The 18618-nt window shown below is 56.2% G+C and overlaps 1 protein-coding gene across 1 annotated transcript in view; it reads left to right on the forward strand.

Annotated features, from left to right (window-relative positions):
- sh3kbp1 (SH3-domain kinase binding protein 1) overlaps positions 1 to 18618 on the forward strand; it is a 60350-nt gene that overhangs the window by 13416 nt on the left and 28316 nt on the right. Inside the window, exon 3 of the mRNA XM_008290400.1 lies at positions 9105 to 9219. Coding sequence (XP_008288622.1) covers positions 9105 to 9219 — 115 coding nt within the window. The remainder of the gene's footprint in view (positions 1 to 9104; positions 9220 to 18618) is intronic.

Raw genomic sequence — 18618 nt, forward strand, 5'->3', positions numbered from 1 at the left:
CGTATTTTGCTTGAGAATGTGCAAGATGAAGCGGGTATGTCTAAATGAAGCCATGAGGAACGTTAACACAAAAATGATCTGTCTGAATGCAGGATGTCGTCACTTGAACAGACTGATTGAACAGCAATGATTCAGGTCCCATGTCTGAGTCTCTGAGTCTCATCGGGTTTCTGACCACTGTTAAGACGAAACAAGAAACTTGAGGATAATAGACTTTGAACAACCTATTGATTGACTGAGAAAACAACTCATCTCTGTTTCTTCCTCTGGTCTGCTGGTGTTTTGAATCAGATCAGGTACAGATCTGAGAAAAGCAACAGTTCTTCTAAAGGCTGTCTAGTTCTTCAAACACCCAATTGAAGAACCTTTATTTAGAGGATGTTCTTTACGTCCTTCATGTGGTTTGTCAGACTACTAAAGGTTCTTCCTTTTTACTGGCTTTATTTCACTGCACGTAATAATTAGAGTTGCAAGAGAATTCTTTTCTAAATTGACTGATTAGACAGTTGGTCTGTAAAACATCAGAAAAATGCCCTTTGAAGTTTCAAATACAAAGTTGGCGTCTTGTAATAAGTTGTTCTGTCTGAACAACAGCCCAGAACCCAAAATATTAAATGTGTTATAATGGACGTGACCCCACAAAAAGCGGCAGACGCTTACGTTTGACTTTTTTTTGCTTGAAAATTACTTAAACAGCTTTTAACTCCTATTATCAAAAGTCCTTTTATGGAACAATCTGGAAAATAGGTCCTTCAGGAACCTATTTTTGCCATTTGCACTAACTATGGTGCCGAAAGAAGCCATTTCGTTTTTTAAAGGTTTTCAAAGAGAACCATCCAGGGAGTTCTCTGTAGGCAAGTAATATCATTCAATTAGAATTACAACTAAAGACGATTATTATTATTACTGCAGATTTTGTTCTCCATTAACCGATTAATCATTTGATCTATAAAACATGAGACGACCGTGAGAAACGCTCTTTATCACTTCCTAAATCCCAAACTGTCAGCTTCTAATCTGTTTTCCTGTCTGATAGAGAGTCTAAAAACCATTCTGAAGTTGTTATAAAGCAAAACTCAGGAATGCTGCAAATTCTTACGTTTGACTTTTATGCTGGAAAATTACTTAAATGCTTATCAAGTCCACAAGGAACCTTGAAAATGTGTCCTTACAGAGTCTATTTTTGATCAGTTTAATATAAGGTGAATAAAGAAGCTATTTCTATGATGGTTATGCAGGCATCTTTAGTGTTTTTAAAGAATTGCTGCTTTGTGGGACTAGAAATGGTTCCAGGTCGCACCTTTTGGCTGAGGAGTGAGAAAAGTCTGCAGCAGTCGAACGGTGTGTTTGCGGTGATGTGAAGAGGGAAGTCTCTTGTTCACTGTCTCATAAGGGGAAGTAGAAAAGTGCCACAGGCCAAGGGCGGCAGGACACATTTTTACAACTGTAAAGAAGTCCATCTATTGTGAGCTGGCTGTTGGCTGTGCAGCCTTCATTTGTGCTGACCGACTGTCACCGCTCGCATTCACCGTCAGAGCGCCGGACAATGGGCCTTACGAAGGCTTTTGCCTGGACGTTGTGTGTGTGTGTGTTTGTGTGTGTGTGTGTGTGTGTGTGAGACCGAGGCAGGCTGTGAGTAATGCAGTAATACCAGACTGCTCTGTCACAAGACTGCAGTTATGGGAATCAGTGACATTAAGCTTTGCAATGCCGATGAATGTGTGCGCGTAGGAAGTGGGGGGATGTGGACAGGCAGGTTAAAGAGGTGACGGGAAGCGATGGTATGCAGGCAGCCCCCCCCTCCCCTCCTCCGCCTCCAGCACCGTCATCGCTGGCAGCACCCGGGACAGATAACTGCCTGAGATTGTCATTTGTCACTACAGATGTGTTTGTTCGGGGTCAGCTCAGGCTAACGCGCTGGGAATTCCTTTCTGACGCTGTCAATGCAATCAGTTGAGCAATTTAGCAAAGCAGAAGCACCTTTAGATTTCGTGCAACTACGAGCTGTGATGCCGTTTTGTGATGGGCCATATCAGTACATAGAGGCTCAGCCGTCAAGCCAGACATGATGCATCTAGAAACCACAGTAGTCACAAGAGAAATGCTGGGTTATTTTCGAAAGCAGACATTTTGCATGTGTTTTCCATGCATACTAAATTCTGTGAGCTCTTCTGCTGCTCAGCCGTCTCAGTGCTAAGATAATTAGATTATTTATTATTGTCATTTAACCTGCTAAACGCTGTCTTGATTGATTTTTAATTCGATTCAAGTCGCCTTTTTGCCCACTTAAGCCAAAGACGTTAAAGACGTTTGATTTGAGAAGCTGCAACCGTCATCGAACCAAATTATTCAATAGTTCCTCAGCTGTGGAAGCTGTTGTTAATTACACTTGATATCGACTGATTAATCTGCTGATTAGCGCCGCTCACTTTCCTTCCAAGAAAAAGAAGGAGCTTGAAGTGACTGACTTCCTCATGAGCGTCCCCACAAACCCTTAGCAGAGGTGGAGGATATCCTGTTTATGGGAAGTGTTGTAGCCATGTGACCGCTGCTCATTAGACAAGCAGACATTGCGAATCGGAGTCACATGCTCTGATTGGGCATGACGTCCCTCAGAAGTGAAGGTTAACGTCTTTATTTACAGCTATTAGGAAGCTCGGGCACTGGGGACGTCTGAGAAGGCAAAGAACATGCATATAGTTTAGCGAATGTCTTTACATATCCAGTAGTGTCTGAATAAAATACCTAAAAATATGCAATTACTCATTATTACATATATGATAAAAATATGAGGCATTTTTACTGTGGGCAGCATGACTGAAATGCTGTAAATATTTGTAGATTCGTCTTCTATCAGTTGTTTCAGACCTAATTTAAGTCAAAAGCCTTTTTCATATCCTAATAAAGCGTTCAATAGCTCACCACCAGCCCTAGGAAATACTGTACATTCATCTTTAAAGGTCCCGAATTCTTTCCCTTTTCAGCAAATTACTGAAAGTCTCACATGACCCCAGAATTCATCTTCCAAGTTTTCTGCTCAAAAAACTACAAACATTGCTCATTTCATCCTGACTCTGTAACTCCTGGTTGTAGCCTTGTTCTAAACATGACGTCTGTAGCTTTAGGTCACGTTTAGCCGGGTGTTTACAAAAATGGATGGACCAGATCGTTTTCAAAAAAATCTTTGTTTACACAAACACGTTGTTAAGAGCTGCTATGAGCATTCCAAACCTATAGGGGGCAGTGTAACGAGATGCACAAAGCCATGCTAGCCAATCAGAATCCTGGAAAAAACACAACAACGAATGGCACAAATTACTTCCTGTTACTTCAACAATAATGGCGCGAGGGTCATTTGTTTGGACAGAGAAGTGGAGCTACTCCTAAATGTGCTGTTAAAACAAAAACTGCTTTAACAGCATCCATTTCTATCACAGTAGCTAAACTGGAAACATGGTCGCACATGTATGACGCTGATGACGCTCTTGTTGCGTACTGCGACGTCAAGTAAGACTGCAAACGTAAAGACAGAGTTTTCCAAATTCAGATATGATAGTTTTCAGTGACTCGTAGCTTCATTTACGTGTAAACCAAAGGCCCAAACACATTGAAATATCACCGTTTTTGCTACGTCTAAACAGGGCCTTAAATGCAACTGTTGCTGTCTACGCCCCCTTCAGGAAGAAAACTCTCTCTGCATCTGTGATTGACGACGCAGTTCAAACTGGTTGACCACACAGCAGCTGACATGTGATTGAATGTGTCAGACCAGGACTTTCTATCACTGGAAATAAGTCAGAATTCACAGGCTTGTTTTATTTTAAACTCACGTTTTTGGAGAGAGAAAGTTGAAGTCAAAAATGAGTCGCTGCTGAAGTGACTGCTGGTCAAAATGTAGTCTTAATAAGCTGTGTTTCAGCCTCTATTTCATCCTTGTTATGTTATATGATAATAGAAACGGAAAAATATGCGAATAAGTACGCAATCTGGCTGTGATAAAATGTAGTGAACGTGAGCACAGAGAGCAGGAGAGCAGCAAACAGACTGAGTTTAGGTTCCACTGAAGCACAACAAGCGACATGAAAACAGAGCAGCCCACCCAGTCCTTGTTTAGCGGTTCTAAATCGGTCTTAAAGTTTCCACCATCTCTGAATGTCCCTCAGTTTCCACAGAGGAACATTAGCCACACGAGCTGAACAAAGCGCTAACACTAATCCTATTGTTGTGGCAACATTGGCATCGTGAGTAAAAGTGAATCCACTGGGTTTTCATTTCCTCAGCTGCTGGAAGTGCATGAGGACGCTTGTGTTCACTCTCGCAGCCAACAGCAGAACATTTGGTCTGCTTTGCTCGTGGCTCACATATTTCAGCAGAAGCAGCTTTAGCAAGTCAATAAAACTGGCAAAACTCACACCAGCTGCTCATTTTGGATACATGGCTCACCTGGAAGTAGCAGCAGCCAGCAAAGAGGCTGGATTATGCAAATTTTTTTTTAGCTGGGCAACTGTTTGTTTCCCATTTCTGCTTTAAAATACGAAATAAAACTCTGGTCATCTCGTCGAGGAGGTGCTTTTAGTTTACACATATATGTTTTTAAATGATGATTTTCACCTTTAAATAATACAATTAAAGAGGGGAAAAGGGACAAACTGGCCTAAATCAGGTGTGTAAAGCTTGTAGAGATCTACCCAGGAGGACTCAAAGTTGGAGCTTCTACAAAGACCTGAATGCTTTTGTAAAGGATAGGTTTTGATTTGATTTAAAATGAAATCTACAACACGATTAAGAGTGCAAAAGGTGAAGGCTTGTTTGAATACATTCTGAAGCGACTGTATATTAGTGTAAGCCGAGTTGTGCAATAAGGACGGAAGGCATGAAAAGAGGGGAAATAATATTTTGCGTCACTGTTCCGCTTTGCGTTTCACAATGATGTTTTTTTTTTTTTAAACAAGCATCAGCTCGGTTTCCCCGTTCCTTGTTTCTCTCGGCTGCGCATCACGACGTTTCGAGGCCTAACACGCCGCGTTAGCTGCTTCACTGCATTGTTCTGCATTATCTGTGAGAAGAAAAGGTCAGAGGGGGTTGTTGATAGAGCAAACGCACGGAGCAATATTTAGCGTTAAAGCGGCGCCGTGTAAACCGCGCAGCAAGCCTGTCGGGCTTTTCCACGCATACGAATCCACCGAGGCAGTGTACACAATGCAGGTGTTTCCTGTTCAGATATGATGAATCACGTCGTCTTCCTCTTCTCTTTTCGGCTGGGTTTCCTTTAACTCTGGGTTACCTCCAAAATCCCCACAGGAGGAACTGCAGTCGAGCATGAACGCAGTCCAAGTCGTAACAAAGGCCTCGAAGAACAGCAGCGTTTTTTTTTTTTTTTTTGTGCTTGATTTCCACATCTATTCAGTATAGGAACAAGCAGCCTTGATGTTAACATTTTAAAAACCAGATGTTGTCTTTAAAGAGCTTCCCGTCGAAGGTAACTCAAAGATGTTAGTTTCGCTCCCATAATGTCAGAGCTCTGAGATTTCATTCATATGTGGTGATTTGCATCGGCCTACTTATTGTTATTCAAATATGACTTATGGCAGAGCAACACAAACATAGCTTAGTTGAGCCATGTTCGAGCACATTTCCAGAAACTAAAAGATGTTCCCTTTCAAATGGAGTCTCATTTGTGCATTTTGGCTTCGTAGTTCTTCTTTTACGAGCGTTTCCCGTTTGCCAAATAGGTGAAAATCCCATAAAAAGTGGGTGTTAAGAGGTGAAGAATTTATGTTTCATGCAGCCAAACAGCTGTAAACACGGCCTTCTTCCGTCACTACTCATAAAAAAAAAAAAAAAAAAGAGGAAACTGTAGGCTAACAAATGGCCACTGCGGGTTTGTGCGTAGGTTGGCTTGTGCAGCGTCTCTGACTTGAAAGTGTTCAGCAGTCAGTCTGTGGGTCTAAGTTTCTACACGATGCGTGGTTTTTCTTTTTTTTCTTTTTTTTTTGGAGGACATGCAGAGCGAGAAACGACTCTCTGGCTGCGCAATCAATATCTGTTTCTGTGGCTTACATTAGCGCTGCATTAGCCTACTTAACAAACACCAAACATTCTGCTGTTTGATCTGACCTCAGCAACCAGAAGTCACGTCAGGTGATGCTAGAAATAGCTGCAAAGGAAGACGCACGCCGACACAGTCTCTTATTATTGAGAGAGATAAAAAGAAAGAATCAATTTCTTCTTTTCAATCTTGTGGCAAGAAAAGCGCACAAACCACATGTAGGATTTTAATTGGCCCCTCGACTACGAGGAGCTCCGAATCTTTTTCTCCTCTCGGTGCCAGGTTTATAGTCATAGATGATGCTTTTTTGAACTTCAAAATCAATCTGACCTCGGTGTTGTTTCCAGGCTGCGACCTTTGTAGCTCCACCAAAATGTCTCTTAGCCTCAAATGAGCTTCAGCTGTCGTCAAGGAAACGTCTCCTCTGCTTGATATTTTTGGATCTGGGAGGCTCGTTAAGGCTTTTCGCGCCACACCAGGCGACACACAACCCGAGCGAGTACGAGGGCTCGGACTCTGAGTCAGCCGAGCCGGGGCCCGTCTGCCTCACTGAGCTGCGTTCGCCACAGGCCAGGGCTTATGAAACAGCGTCATGATGAATGTGGTGGGGAGATGTGAAGCGTCACATCGAGTTTTTTCCTGGATCTCTGTGCGCAGAGGTTTGTGCGTCCGCCTGCTTGTTGGCTTCTTCTGTCGTCCTGTTCGCGTTGATGGGATTCGCGTGTCGTCTTGTGATTCCTTACGTGGGTGAAAGTCACAGGGACAGAGAGGGCTGCAGCTGTGAAGGAGGGGAGCTTCTCTGTTTGTGTTTGTCCGAGCTTTTTACGAGCTGCAGCCGGTCCTCTGCAGGTAAACAGTCGGGGTCACCACGGTTACTGCTGATGCTGCTGCAGCCACAAATGCTGTTTGACGTGGATGATTTGCATGAATCAAACAGGACAAATAACTTCAGAAATCATTCATTTTGCAGATTTTATGTATATTTAGATGTATTTTAGTCATAGCTTATGTCAAAAACAAATGATTTTATGCCAGTTTTACCTGTAGTTTCTTTCCCTTTTATTAAAAATATACTCAGTTTCTCATTCTTTCTTTAAGAAACAAATAAATTGCTGATATCTTAGTCATATTTTAGCCACGTTTAAAGCCTCATCATACAGTTTTCACATATACGAGGTGTGTCAGAAAAGTTCCAGGACTGGTGTCACTGAAGATGTATTTCAAATCCTAAAAACTACAAGTTTTTTCCCCTTTCAAGTAATTCCCCTGGAGTGTAAAACCCCCAACTGAAACCTAAACTCTGGTGTTAATGGCTCCTCAAGGATAAAAGTATGTGGAACTCCCAACTAGTCAGTCAGAACTGATGAAGCCTCTTGGATGAGAGGTGGAACGTCTTCAAGGAACTCAAGCAAGTCCAGTTGCTACGATTAAACTACAAGAAGAATCCTGATCATTTGAATCAGGTGTGTTGGAAGAGGGAAACATCTAAAACATGCAGGATTGCGGCCCTCGAGGACCGGAGTTCGACACCCCTGCTGTAGAGGAAAAACCTAGAAGGGATTCAAGATGGGTTTCTGATGCTCCAGATGCTAAAGAAACTCAGAGATCAGAGGAAGGGTTATAGTCGAGAAAGCAATAGATGGAGGAGAAGGCTTAAAGAAGGCTTCAATAGAGTTTTAGTAATTCATCTCACTGCCACAAGAGGAGGACAATTATAGCGAGACCACCTTTTATACATTGTTAGAGCGCTAACTAGGGGTGGACAATATGGCAAAAATATCATATCACGTTTTTTTTATTATAAAATCATGATTTTATCGCAATCTTAAATGTATTTTTGAGATTAAGTGCGGCTGGACCACAGATCACTCGTTGCGTAAAACTTCTGAACTCTGCGATCAATCTTTTCAGAGTAGAGATGGTGAACGGCAGCGTTGGAGAAGTATTTTCGGCTGGGCAGCTCGTACCGCGGGTCAACTACTTTGAGCAGGCATTTACGTCTACACGTTCTAATCGTTCACGATCTAATATCGTCTTATTGCACACCCCCAGCGCCAACAATGAAAGGAATCCAAATGATCATTTTTACAGATAAATACCAGCACTGAGCCTCTCCTTGGCCAGATAGGTGCAACAACTCTGGACAGGATTGTTTTCTTGATTGCGTGACAAATGTCCGTCTGTATGAGTAACAGGTTTTTCCTCTTTTTTTGCTCAATGTTTTCTGTTCCAGTGTTTGCCAAGTTTATCAGACCACACATGAATGCAACTCTTGTGGTGATGCTGTGAGATGGTGAAATGTACACTGACAAGATTAAATAATTCAGGAACGTATTCATATTAAGTAGAAAGTTTGTACAGATTGTGAGATAAAAATAAAAAATAATGAGCCAAAAACGTCAATTAAAATATACTTATTTTGATTAAATTAATATTTTTGGACAATAAGTAAAGGTTTTCTAATTTCTTACCTTACGAGATAAAACAACAGTCATACAAGATTATTCTACATGTCGAAGGAGTTCAATTTATGGCATAAAATTTAAACGTTTACTAATTTTTCAAGTTCATCCAAATACACGAGAGAATTAGAAAATTCTGACAACCACCAAGTTCTGCATTAACGCTTCTGATGTTGACAAAATGACGTAATTTAGGAAGTAAAGCTGCTACTATTTGTTATTTGAGCACTTAAAGGAGCAAATGACACTGTAAACAGCGTAATTCTTTGTTATTCTGTTTGAGTAAAGCAGTCGTTTGAAAGATAATTTATTTTATAATTAAGTTTTCATTCAGACATGAGATGTGTCATGTTTGGTCATATTGCTGACAAATGGGGCCAATGTGATTACATTGCATTTTCCTTTAAAGTATAAATAATCTGACATTTAGAGAAAGAGGAACACGTATGTGGCAACATGTTCCAGCTGTATTGCCTCTCGTTCCTCTCCTGTCTCATTCTCACCTTATTTGTTTCTGTACCTGACGTCTTCTCACCTGAACCTTCCTGCCTTCCTCTTCCACTAATCACCTCCCCCTGCCTTTCTCTCTGTAGGAGATAAAGAAAGAGGCAAAGAGGGATGGAGGACAGGCCGGCATGATCAGATCGGACCTTTCCAACGGCAGGGCGAGCCCCGTGTCTGACCCCGGCGTACGGCCAGGAAGGAAAGGTACTCGGCTCCGTCTCACACAGTCTCATACGTTCATAGTCTGTAGTCATCAGGTAGCTTTAAGTGTTCAGGCTTAAACAATGATCCTATTAGTGAGAGGAAGGATTTGGGTCAAGCACTGCTGCTGTGAACATGTATGCACATAGTAGCATATATACATGACCAGAGGGGAGACCTGGAGTCAGAAGATGAGATGATTGATGTGTCAGTATTGGATAATAATTACTTAACAATCCTCATTGGTTCAGCCTCCGTACCAAGTTACTGTGAACGCTTCTCTGTTGACAGTCAGTCAAGTGACAGTCAATGTAAAATGATGACAGAGAGATGCAAAACAATGCAAAATAACTGCCAAGAAATGCAAAACAAGCACAGAGTTGTAACATGACGATGCAAAACAACCGTAAAGAGATGAAAAGTGGCCACGTAGAAACATGAAATGATCTGTAAGAGCTGCAAAACAACCACAAAGAGATGAAAAATGAGAAGAAAGAGACGTAAAACAAACACAGAGATAGAAAATGATCGCAAAGAGACATAAAACACCCACAAGGAGTTGTTAAACCAACCGCAAAAACCTGAAAAACAACTAAAACCAGACAGAAAACAACCACAAAGAGATGCAAAACTACCACAAAGATACATAAAACAACTGATACAAGATGCAAAACAACTACAGAGAGATGAAACATTACTACAAAGAGACACAATACGGCAACAGAGAAGTACAACACGACTGCAAGGAGACATAGAACACCGATAAAGGGATGCAAAGCAGCACGCAGAAAAATGCAAAATAACCCCCAAGAAATGCAAAACAAGTGCAGAGTTGCAACACAACGATGCAAAACAACCGTAAAGAGATGAAAAGTGGCCACATAGTAAGATGAAATGACCTAAAAGAGCTGCAAAACAGCTACAAAGAGATGAAAAGTGAGGAGAAAGAGACGTAAAACAAACTCAGAGATAGAAAATACATCCAAAAGATCGCAAAGAGACATAAAATGCCTACAAGGAGTTTTTAAAACGACCACTTAAACATGAAAAACGACTAAAACCAGACAGAACACAACCACAGAGAGGTACTAAATGATTGCAAATGCACTTAAAACAACCACAAAGTCATACAAAAAGATGACAAAAACCGGGCTCGGCCGTCGCCGGCCCCCATTCTCTGGCCCCCAGTCTCCAGCCCCGGGCTCGGCCGTCTCCAGCCCCCAGTCTCCAGCCACGGGCTCGGCCGTCGCCGGCCACTAGTTTCCGGCCCCCAGTCTACGGCCACCAGTTTCCAGCCCCGGGCTCAGCCGTCTCCGGCTCCCGGCCTCCGGCCCGCCGTCTCCGGCTCCGGGCTCGGCCGTCGCTGGCCCCCATTCTCCGGCCCCCAGCCTCCGGCCCGCCGGCTCCGGCCCAGGGCTCGGCCGTCTCTGGCCCCCATTCTCTTGCCCCGTGCTCGGCCGTCGCCGGCCCACAGTATTTGGCCCCCAGTCTCCGTCTCCGGCCCCCAGTCTCCGGGCTCTCAGTCTCCGGCTCCCAGTCTCCGGCCCTGGGCTCGGCCGTCCCCGGCCTTCAGTTTACGGCCCCCAGTCTCATGACCCGGGCTCGGCCGTCTCCGGCCCCCAGTCTCCGGGCTCGGCCGTCCCCGGCCCCCAGTCTCGGGCTGCGGGCTCGGCCGTCCCCGGCCCCCAGTCTCCGGCCACGGGCTCAGCCGTCGCCGGCCACCAGTTTCCGGCTCCCAGTCTCCGGCCCCGGGCTCGGGCGTTTCCGGCCCCCAGCCTCTCGCCCCGGGCTCGGCCGTCTCCGGCCCCCAGTCTCCGGGCTCTCAGTCTCCGGCTCCCAGTCTCCGGCCCTGGGCTCGGCTGTCCCCGGCCTTCAGTTTACGGCCCCCAGTCTCATGACCCGGGCTCGGCCGTCTCTGGCCCCCAGTCTCCTGCCCCGGGCTCGGCCGTCGCCGGCCCACAGTAGCCGGCCCCCAGTCTCCAGACCCGGGCTCGGGCGTCTCCGGCCCCACAGTCTCCGGCCCCTCAGTCTCGGCCATCTCCGGGCCCCAGTCTCCTGCCCCGGGCACGGCCGTTTCCGGCCCCCAGTCTCCGGCCACCAGTCTCCGGCCACCATTCTCCGGCCCTGGGCTCGGCCGTCTCCGGCCCCCAGTCTCCGGCCCCTCAGTCTCCAGGCTCTCAGTCTTGGCCGTTTCCGGCCACCAGTCTCCGGCTCCCAGTCTCCGGCCCCGGGCTCGGTCGTTTCCGGCCCCCAGTCTCCGGCCCCGGGCACGGCCGTCTCTGGCCCCCAGTCTCCTGCCCCGGGCTCGGCCGTCGCCGGCCCACAGTATCTGGTCCCCAATCTCCGGCTCCGGACCCGGCCGTCTCTGGCCCCCAGTCTCCGGCCCCGGGCTCGGCCGTCTCCGGCCCACATTCTCTGGTCGCGAGCTCGGCCATCTCCGGCCCCTCAGTATCCAGGCTCTCCGTCTCGGCCGTCTCCGGCCCCCAGTCTCCGGCCCTGGGCTCGGCCGTCCCCGGCCCCCAGTCTCAGGCTGCGGGCTCGGCCGTCGCCGGCCCCTCAGTCTCCATGCTCTCCGTCTCCGGCCCCCAGTCTCCGGCCCTGGGCTCGGCCGTCCCCGGCCCCCAGTCTCGGGCTGCGGGCTCGGCCGTCCCCGGCCCCCAGTCTCCGGCCATGGGCTCGGACGTCGCCAGCCACCAGTTTCCGGATCCCAGTCTCCGGCTCCGGGCTCGGTCGTCTCCGGCCCCCAGTCTGTCGCACCGCTCACGGCCGTCTCCGGCCCCCAGTCTCCGGCCCCTCAGTCTCCGGGCTCTCAATCTCGTCCGTCTCCGGCCCACAGTCTCCGGCCCCGGGCACGGCCGTCTCCGGCCCACAGTCCCCAGCCCACCGTTTCCGGCTCCGGACTCGGCCGTCGCCGGCCCCCATTCTCCGGCCCCCAGTCTCCGGCCCCCATTCTCTGGTCGCGAGCTCGGCCGTCTCCGGCCCCCAGTCTCCGGCCCCGGGCTCGGACGTCTCCGGCACCCAGTCTGTCGCCCCGCGCACGGCCATCGCCGGCCCACAGTATCTGGCTCCCAGTCTCCGGCCCCCATTCTCCTGTCCCGAGCTCGGCCGTCTCCGGCCCCCAGTCTCTGGCCCCGGGCTCGGCCGTCTCCGGCTCCCAGTCTCCGGGCTCGGCCGTCTCCTGCCCCGGGCTCGGCCGTCGCCGGCCCACAGTATACGGCGCCCAGTCTCCGGCTCTCAATCTCGGCCGTCTCCGGCTCCCAGTCTCCGGGCTCGGCCGTCTCCGGCTCCCGGGCTCGGCCGTCTCCGGCTCCCAGTCTCCGGCCCCGGGCTCGGCCGTCTCCGGCTCCCAGTCTCCGGCCCCGGGCTCGGTCGTTTCCGGCCCCCCGTCTCCGCCCACCAGTCTCAGGGATCGGCCGTCTCCGGCCCCCAGTCTCCTTCCCCGGGCTAGACCGTCGGCGGCCCACAGTCTCCGGCCCCTCAGTCTCCGGGCTCTCAATCTCGTCCGTCTCCGTCCCGCAGTCTCCGGCCCCGGGCTCGGCCGTCTCCGTCCCGCAGTCTCCGGCCCCGGGCTCGGCCGTCTATGGCCCCCAGTCTCCTGCCCCGGGCTCGGCCGTCGCCGGCCCACAGTGTCCTGCCCCCAGTCTCTGGGCCCGGCCGTCTCCGGCCCCCATTCTCCGGCCCCTCAGTCTCCGGGCTCTCAATCTCGTCCGTCTCCGTACCGCAGTCTCCGGCCCCGGGCTCGGCCGTCTCCGGCCCCCAGTCTCCGGCCCCCAGTTTCCGGGCCCGGCCGTCTCCGGCAGCGGGCTCGGCCGTCGCCGGCCACCAGTTCCCGGCTCCCAGGCTCCGCCCACCAGTCTCAGGGATCGGTCGTCTCTGGCCCCAAGTCTCCTGCCCCGGGCGTGGCCGTCGCCGGCCCACAGTATCTGGCCCCCAGTCTCCTGCCCCGGGCTCGACCGTCGCCGGCCCACAGTATCCGGCCCCCTGTCCCCAGCCCCCAGTCTCCGGACCCGGGCTCGGCCGTCTCCGGCCCCCAGTCTCCGGCCCCGGGCTCGGCCGTCTCCGGCCCACAGTCTCCGGCTCCCAGTGGCCAGCCCCGGGGGCGGTCGTTTCCGGCCCTCGGTCTCCTGCCCCGGGCTCGGCCGTCTCCGGCAGCGGGCTCGGCCGTCGCCGGCCACCAGTTTCCGGCTCCCAGTCTCCGGCCCCGGGCTCGGTCGTTTCCGGCCCCCAGTCTCCGCCCACCAGTCTCAGGGATCGGTCGTCTCCGGCTCCCAGTCTGTCACCCCGCTCACGCCCGTCTCCGGCCCCNCCGTCTCCGGCCCCCAGTCTCCGGCTCCGGGCTCGGCCGTCGCCGGCCCACAGTATACGGCCCACAGTCTCCGTCTCCGGGCTCGGCCGTCGCCGGCCCCCATTCTCCGGCCCCGGGCTCGACCGTCTCCGGCCCCCAGTCTCCGGCCACGGGCTCGGACGTCTCCGGCCCCCAGTCTCCGGCTCCCGGCTCGGACGTCGCAGGCCTACAGTATCCGGCTCCCAGTCGCCAGCCCCGGGCTCGGACGTCTCCGGTCCCCAGTCTCCGGGCTCGACCGCCTCCGGCCCCGAGTCTCCGGGATCGGTCGTTTCCGGCCCCTCAGTCTCCGGGCTCTCAATCTCGTCCGTCTCCGGCCCCCAGTCTCCGGCCCCGGGCTCGGTCGTCTCCGGCTCCAAGTCCGTCGCCGGCCACCAGTTTCCGGCCACGGGCTCGGCCGTCGCCGGCCCCGAGTCTCCGGTCACCAGTCTCCGGCATCGGTCGTTTCCGGCCCCCAGCCTCCGGCCTGCCGTCTCCGGCTCCGGACTCGGCCGTCGCCGGCCCCCAGTCTCCGCCCCCGGGCGCGGCCGTCTCCGGCCCCCAGTCTCCGGCCACCAGTCTCCGGGCTCGGCCGTCGCCGGCCACCAGTTTTCGTACCCCAATCTCCGGCCCCGGGCACGACCGTCTCCGGCCCCTCATTGTCCGGCCCCGGGCTCGGCCGTCTCCGGCTCCCAGTCTCCGGCCCCGGCCTCGGTCGTTTCCGGCCCCCAGTCTCCGCCCACCAATCTCAGGGATCGATCGTCTCCGGCTCACAGTCTGTCGCCCCGCGTACGGCCGTCTCCGGCCCCCAGTCTCCTTCCCTGGGCTCGGCCGTCTCTGGCCCCCAGTCTCCTTCCCCGGGCTCGGCCGTCGCCGGCCCACAGTCTTCGGCCCCGGGCTCGGCCGTCTCCGGCCCCCAGTCTCCGGCTCCGGGCTCGGCCGTCGCCGGCCCCCATTCTCCGGCCCCCAGTCTCCGAGCCCGGCCGTCTCGGGCCACGGGCTCGGCCGTCGCCGGCCACCAGTTCCCGGCTCCCAGTCTCCGGCCCCGGGCTAAGTCGTTTCCGGCCCCCAGTCTACGGCCACGGTCTCGGCCGTCTCTGGCCCCCAGTCTCCTTCCCCGGACTCGTNTCTCCGGCCCCCAGTCTCCGGGCCCGGCCGTCTCCGGCAGCGGGCTCGGCCGTCGCCGGCCCACAGTCACCGGCCACGGGCTCGGCCGTCTCCGCCCCCCAGTCTCCGGCCCCTCAGTCTCCGGGCTCGCAATCTCGTCCGTCTCAGGCCCACAGTCTCCGGCCCGGGCACGGCCGTCTCCGGCCCCCAGTCCCCAGCCCGCCGTTTCCGTCTTCGGACTCGGCCGTCTCCGGCCCCCAGTCTCCGGCCCCGGGCTCGGACGTCTTCGCCCCCCAGCCTCCGGCCCGCCGGCTCCGGCCCAGGGCTCGGCCGTCTCCGGCACCCAGTCTGTCGCCCCGCGCACGGCCATCGCCGGCCCACAGTATCTGGCTCCCAGTCTCCGGCCCCCATTCTCCGGTCCCGAGCTCGGCCGTCTCCGGCCCCCAGTCTCCGGGCTCGGCCGTCTCTGGCCCCGGGCTCGGCCGTCTCTGGCCCCCAGTCTCCTGCCCCGGGCTCGGCCGTCGCCGGCCCACAGTATCTGGCCCCCAGTCTCCGGCTCCGGACCCGGCCGTCTACGGCCCCCGGTCTCCGGCCTCGGGCTCGGCCGTCTCCGGCCCCCATTCTCCGGCCCCTCAGTCTCCGGGCTCTCAATCTCGTCCGTCTCAGTCCCGCAGTCTCCGGCCCCGGGCTCGGCCGTCTCCGGCCCCCAGTCTCCGGCCCCGGGCTCGGCCGTCTATGGCCCCCAGTCTCCTGCCCCGGGCTCGGCCGTCTCTGGCCCACAGTATCCGGCTCCCAGTCGCCAGCCCCGGGCTCGGCCGTCTCCGGCCGTGGGGGCGGTCGTTTCCGGCCCTCGGTCTACTGCCCCGGGCGCGGTCGTTTACGGCCCCCAGTCTCCGGCCCCGTGCTCGTCCGTATCCGGCCCCTCAGTCTCGGCCGTCTCCGGCCCCCAGTCTCCGTCCCCTCAGTGTCCGGCTCCGGGCTCGGCCGTCGCCGGCCCACAGTATACGGCCCCCAGTCTCCGGCTCCGGGCTCGGCCGTCTCCGGCCCCTCAGTCTCCAGGCTCTCAATCTCGTCCGTCTCCGGTCCCCATTCTCCGGCCCCCAGTCTCCGGGCCCGGCCGTCTCCGGCAGCGGGCTCGACCGTCTCCGGCCCCCAGTCTCCGGCCCCGGGCTCGGTCGTTTCCGGCCCCCAGTCTCCGCCCACCAGTCTCAGGGATCGGCCGTCTCCGGCCCCCAGTCTCCTGCCCCGGGCTCGGCCGTCGCCGGCCCACAGTATCCGGCCCTCAGCCCCCAGCCCGCCGTTTCCGGCTCCGGACTCGGCCGTCGCCGGCCCCCAGTCTCCGGCCCCGGGCTCGGCCGTCTCCGGCCCCGGGCTCGGACGTCTCCGGCCCACAGTATCCGACTCCCAGTCGCCAGCCCCGNAGCCACAAAGAGATGAAAAGTGAGGAGAAAGAGACGTAAAACAAACACAGAGATAGAAAATACATGCAAAAGATCGCAAAGAGACATAAAATGCCCACAAGGAGTTGTTAAAACGACCACTTAAACATGAAAAACGACTAAAACCAGACAGAACACAACCACAGAGAGGTACTAAATGATTGCAAAGGCACTTAAAACAACCACAAAGTCATACAAAAAGATGACAAAAACCGGGCTCGGCCATCGCCGGCCCCCATTCTCCGGCCCCGAGCTCGGCCGTCGCCGGCACACAGTATCCGGCCCCGGGCTCGGCCGTCTCTGGCCCCCAGTCTCCTGCCCCGGGCTCGGCCGCCTCCGGCCCCCCAGTCTCCGGCTCCGGACTCGGCCGTCTCAGGCCCCCATTCTCCGGCCCCTCAGTCTCCATGCTCTCAGTCTCGGCCGTCGCCGGCCCCCAGTCTCCGGCCCCGGCCGTCTTCGGCAGCGGGCTCGGCCGTCTCCGGCCCTCAGTCTCCGCCCACCAGTCTCAGGGATCGGTCGTCTCCAGCTCCCAGTCTATCGCCGGCCACCAGTTTCCGGCTCCCAGTCTCCGGCCCCGGGCTCGGTCGTTTCCGGCCCCGAGTCTCCGGCCACCAGTCTCCGGCTCCGTGCTCGGCCGTCGCCGGCAACCAGTTTTTGTACCCCAGTCTCCGTCCCCGGGCGCGGTCGTTTACGGCCCCCAGTCTCCGGCCCCGGGCTCGGCCGTCTTCAGCCCACAGTTTCAGTTCCCGGGCTCGGCCGTCTCCGGCCCCGTGCTCGTCCGTATCCGGCCCCTCAGTCTCTGCAATCTCCGGCCCCCAGTGTCCGGCCCCGTGCTCGGCCGTTGTCGGCCCCTCAGTCGCGGCCGTCTCCGGCCCCCAGTCTCCGGCTCCGGACTCGGCCGTCTCCGGCCCCCAGTCTCCGGCCCCCAATCTCCGGGCTCGGCCGTCTCCGGCCCCCAGTCCCCGCCCACTATTCTCAGGGACCGGTCATCTCCGGCTCCCAGTCTGTCGCTCCGTGCACGGCCGTCTCCGGCCGCCAGTCTCCGGCCCCGGGCTCGTCCGTCTCCGGCCCCCAGTCTCCGCCCCCTCAGTCTCCGGCCCCGGGCTCGTCCGTCTCCGGCCCCCAGTCTCCGCCCCCAGTCTCCGGCCCAGGGCTCGGCCGTCTCCGGCCCCCAGTCTCCGGCCCCTCAATCTCGGCCGTCTCCGGCCCCCAGCCTCCGCTCACCAGTCTCAGGGACCGGTCGTCCCCGGCTCCCAGTCTGTCGCCCCGTGCACGGCCGTCTCCGGCCCCGGGCTCGTCCGTCTCCGGCCCCCAGTCTCCGGGCTCGGCCGTCTCCGGCCCCTCGGTCTCCGGGCTCTCAGTTTCGGCCGTCTCCGGCCCCCAGTCCCCGCCCACCAGTCTCAGGGACCGGTCGTCTCCGGCTCCCAGTCTGTCGCCTCGTGCACGGCCGTCTCCGGCCCCCAGTCTCCGGCCACCAGTTTCCGGCCCCCATTCTCCGACCCACTGTCTCCGGCCCCCAGTCTCCCGCCCTGGGCTCGGCCGTCGCTGGCCCTCAGTATCTGGCCCCCAGTCTCCGGCCCCGGACTCGGCCGTCTCCGGCCCCCAGTCTCCGACCCCCATTCTCTGGTCGCGAGCTTGGCCGTCTCCGGCCCCCAGTCCACGGCCCCTCAGTCTCCAGGCTCTCAGTCTCGGCCGTCTCCGGCCACCAGTCTCCGGCTGCGGGCTCGGCCGTCGCCAGCCCCCAGTCTCCGGCCCCGGCCGTCTCCGGCAGCGTGCTCTGCCGTCTCCGGCCCCCAGTCTCCGGCCCCGGGCTCTGCCGTCTCCGGCCCCCAGTCTCCGGCCCCGGGCTCGGCCGTCTCTGGCCCCCAGTCTCCTGCCCCGGGCTCGGCCGTCGCCGGCCCACAGTATCTGGCCCCCAGTCTCCGGCTCCGGGCTCGGCCGTCTGCGACCCCCAGTCTCGGGCCCCGGGCTCGGCCGTCTCCGGCCCCCAGTCTCCGGCCCCGGGCTCGGCCGTCTCCAGCCCACAGTTTCCGTTCCCGGGCTCGGCCGTCTCCGGCCCCGTGCTCGTCCGTATCTGGCCCCTCAGTCTCTGCAATCTCCGGCCCCGTGCTCGGCCGTCTCCGGCTCCTCAGTCTCGGCCGTCTCCGGCCCCCAGTCTCCGGCCCCGGGCCCGGCCGTCTCCGGCCCCCAGTCTGTCGCCCCGCGCACGGCCGTCGCCGGCCCACAGTATCTGTCTCCCAGTCTCCGGCTCCGGACTCGGCCGTCTCCGGCCCCCAGTCTCCGGCCCCGGGCACGTCCGTCTCCGGCCCCTGAATCTCGGCCGTCTCCGGCCCCCAATCTCCGGGCTCGGCCGTCTCCGGCCCCCAGTCTCCGGCCCCGGGCTCGGCCGTCCCCGGCCCCCAGTCTCCGTCCCTGGGCTCGGTCGTGTCCGGCCCCTCAGTCTCCGGGCTCTCAGTCTCGGCGGTCTCCGGCCCCCCAGTCTCCGGCCCCGGGCTCGGCCGTCTCCGGCCCCGGGCTCGGCCGTCTCCGGCCCCC

The sequence above is a fragment of the Stegastes partitus genome, unplaced genomic scaffold (genome assembly GCF_000690725.1).
Source record: "Stegastes partitus isolate 25-593 unplaced genomic scaffold, Stegastes_partitus-1.0.2 Scaffold671, whole genome shotgun sequence".
In the NCBI taxonomy this organism is placed as follows: Eukaryota; Metazoa; Chordata; class Actinopteri; family Pomacentridae; genus Stegastes; species Stegastes partitus.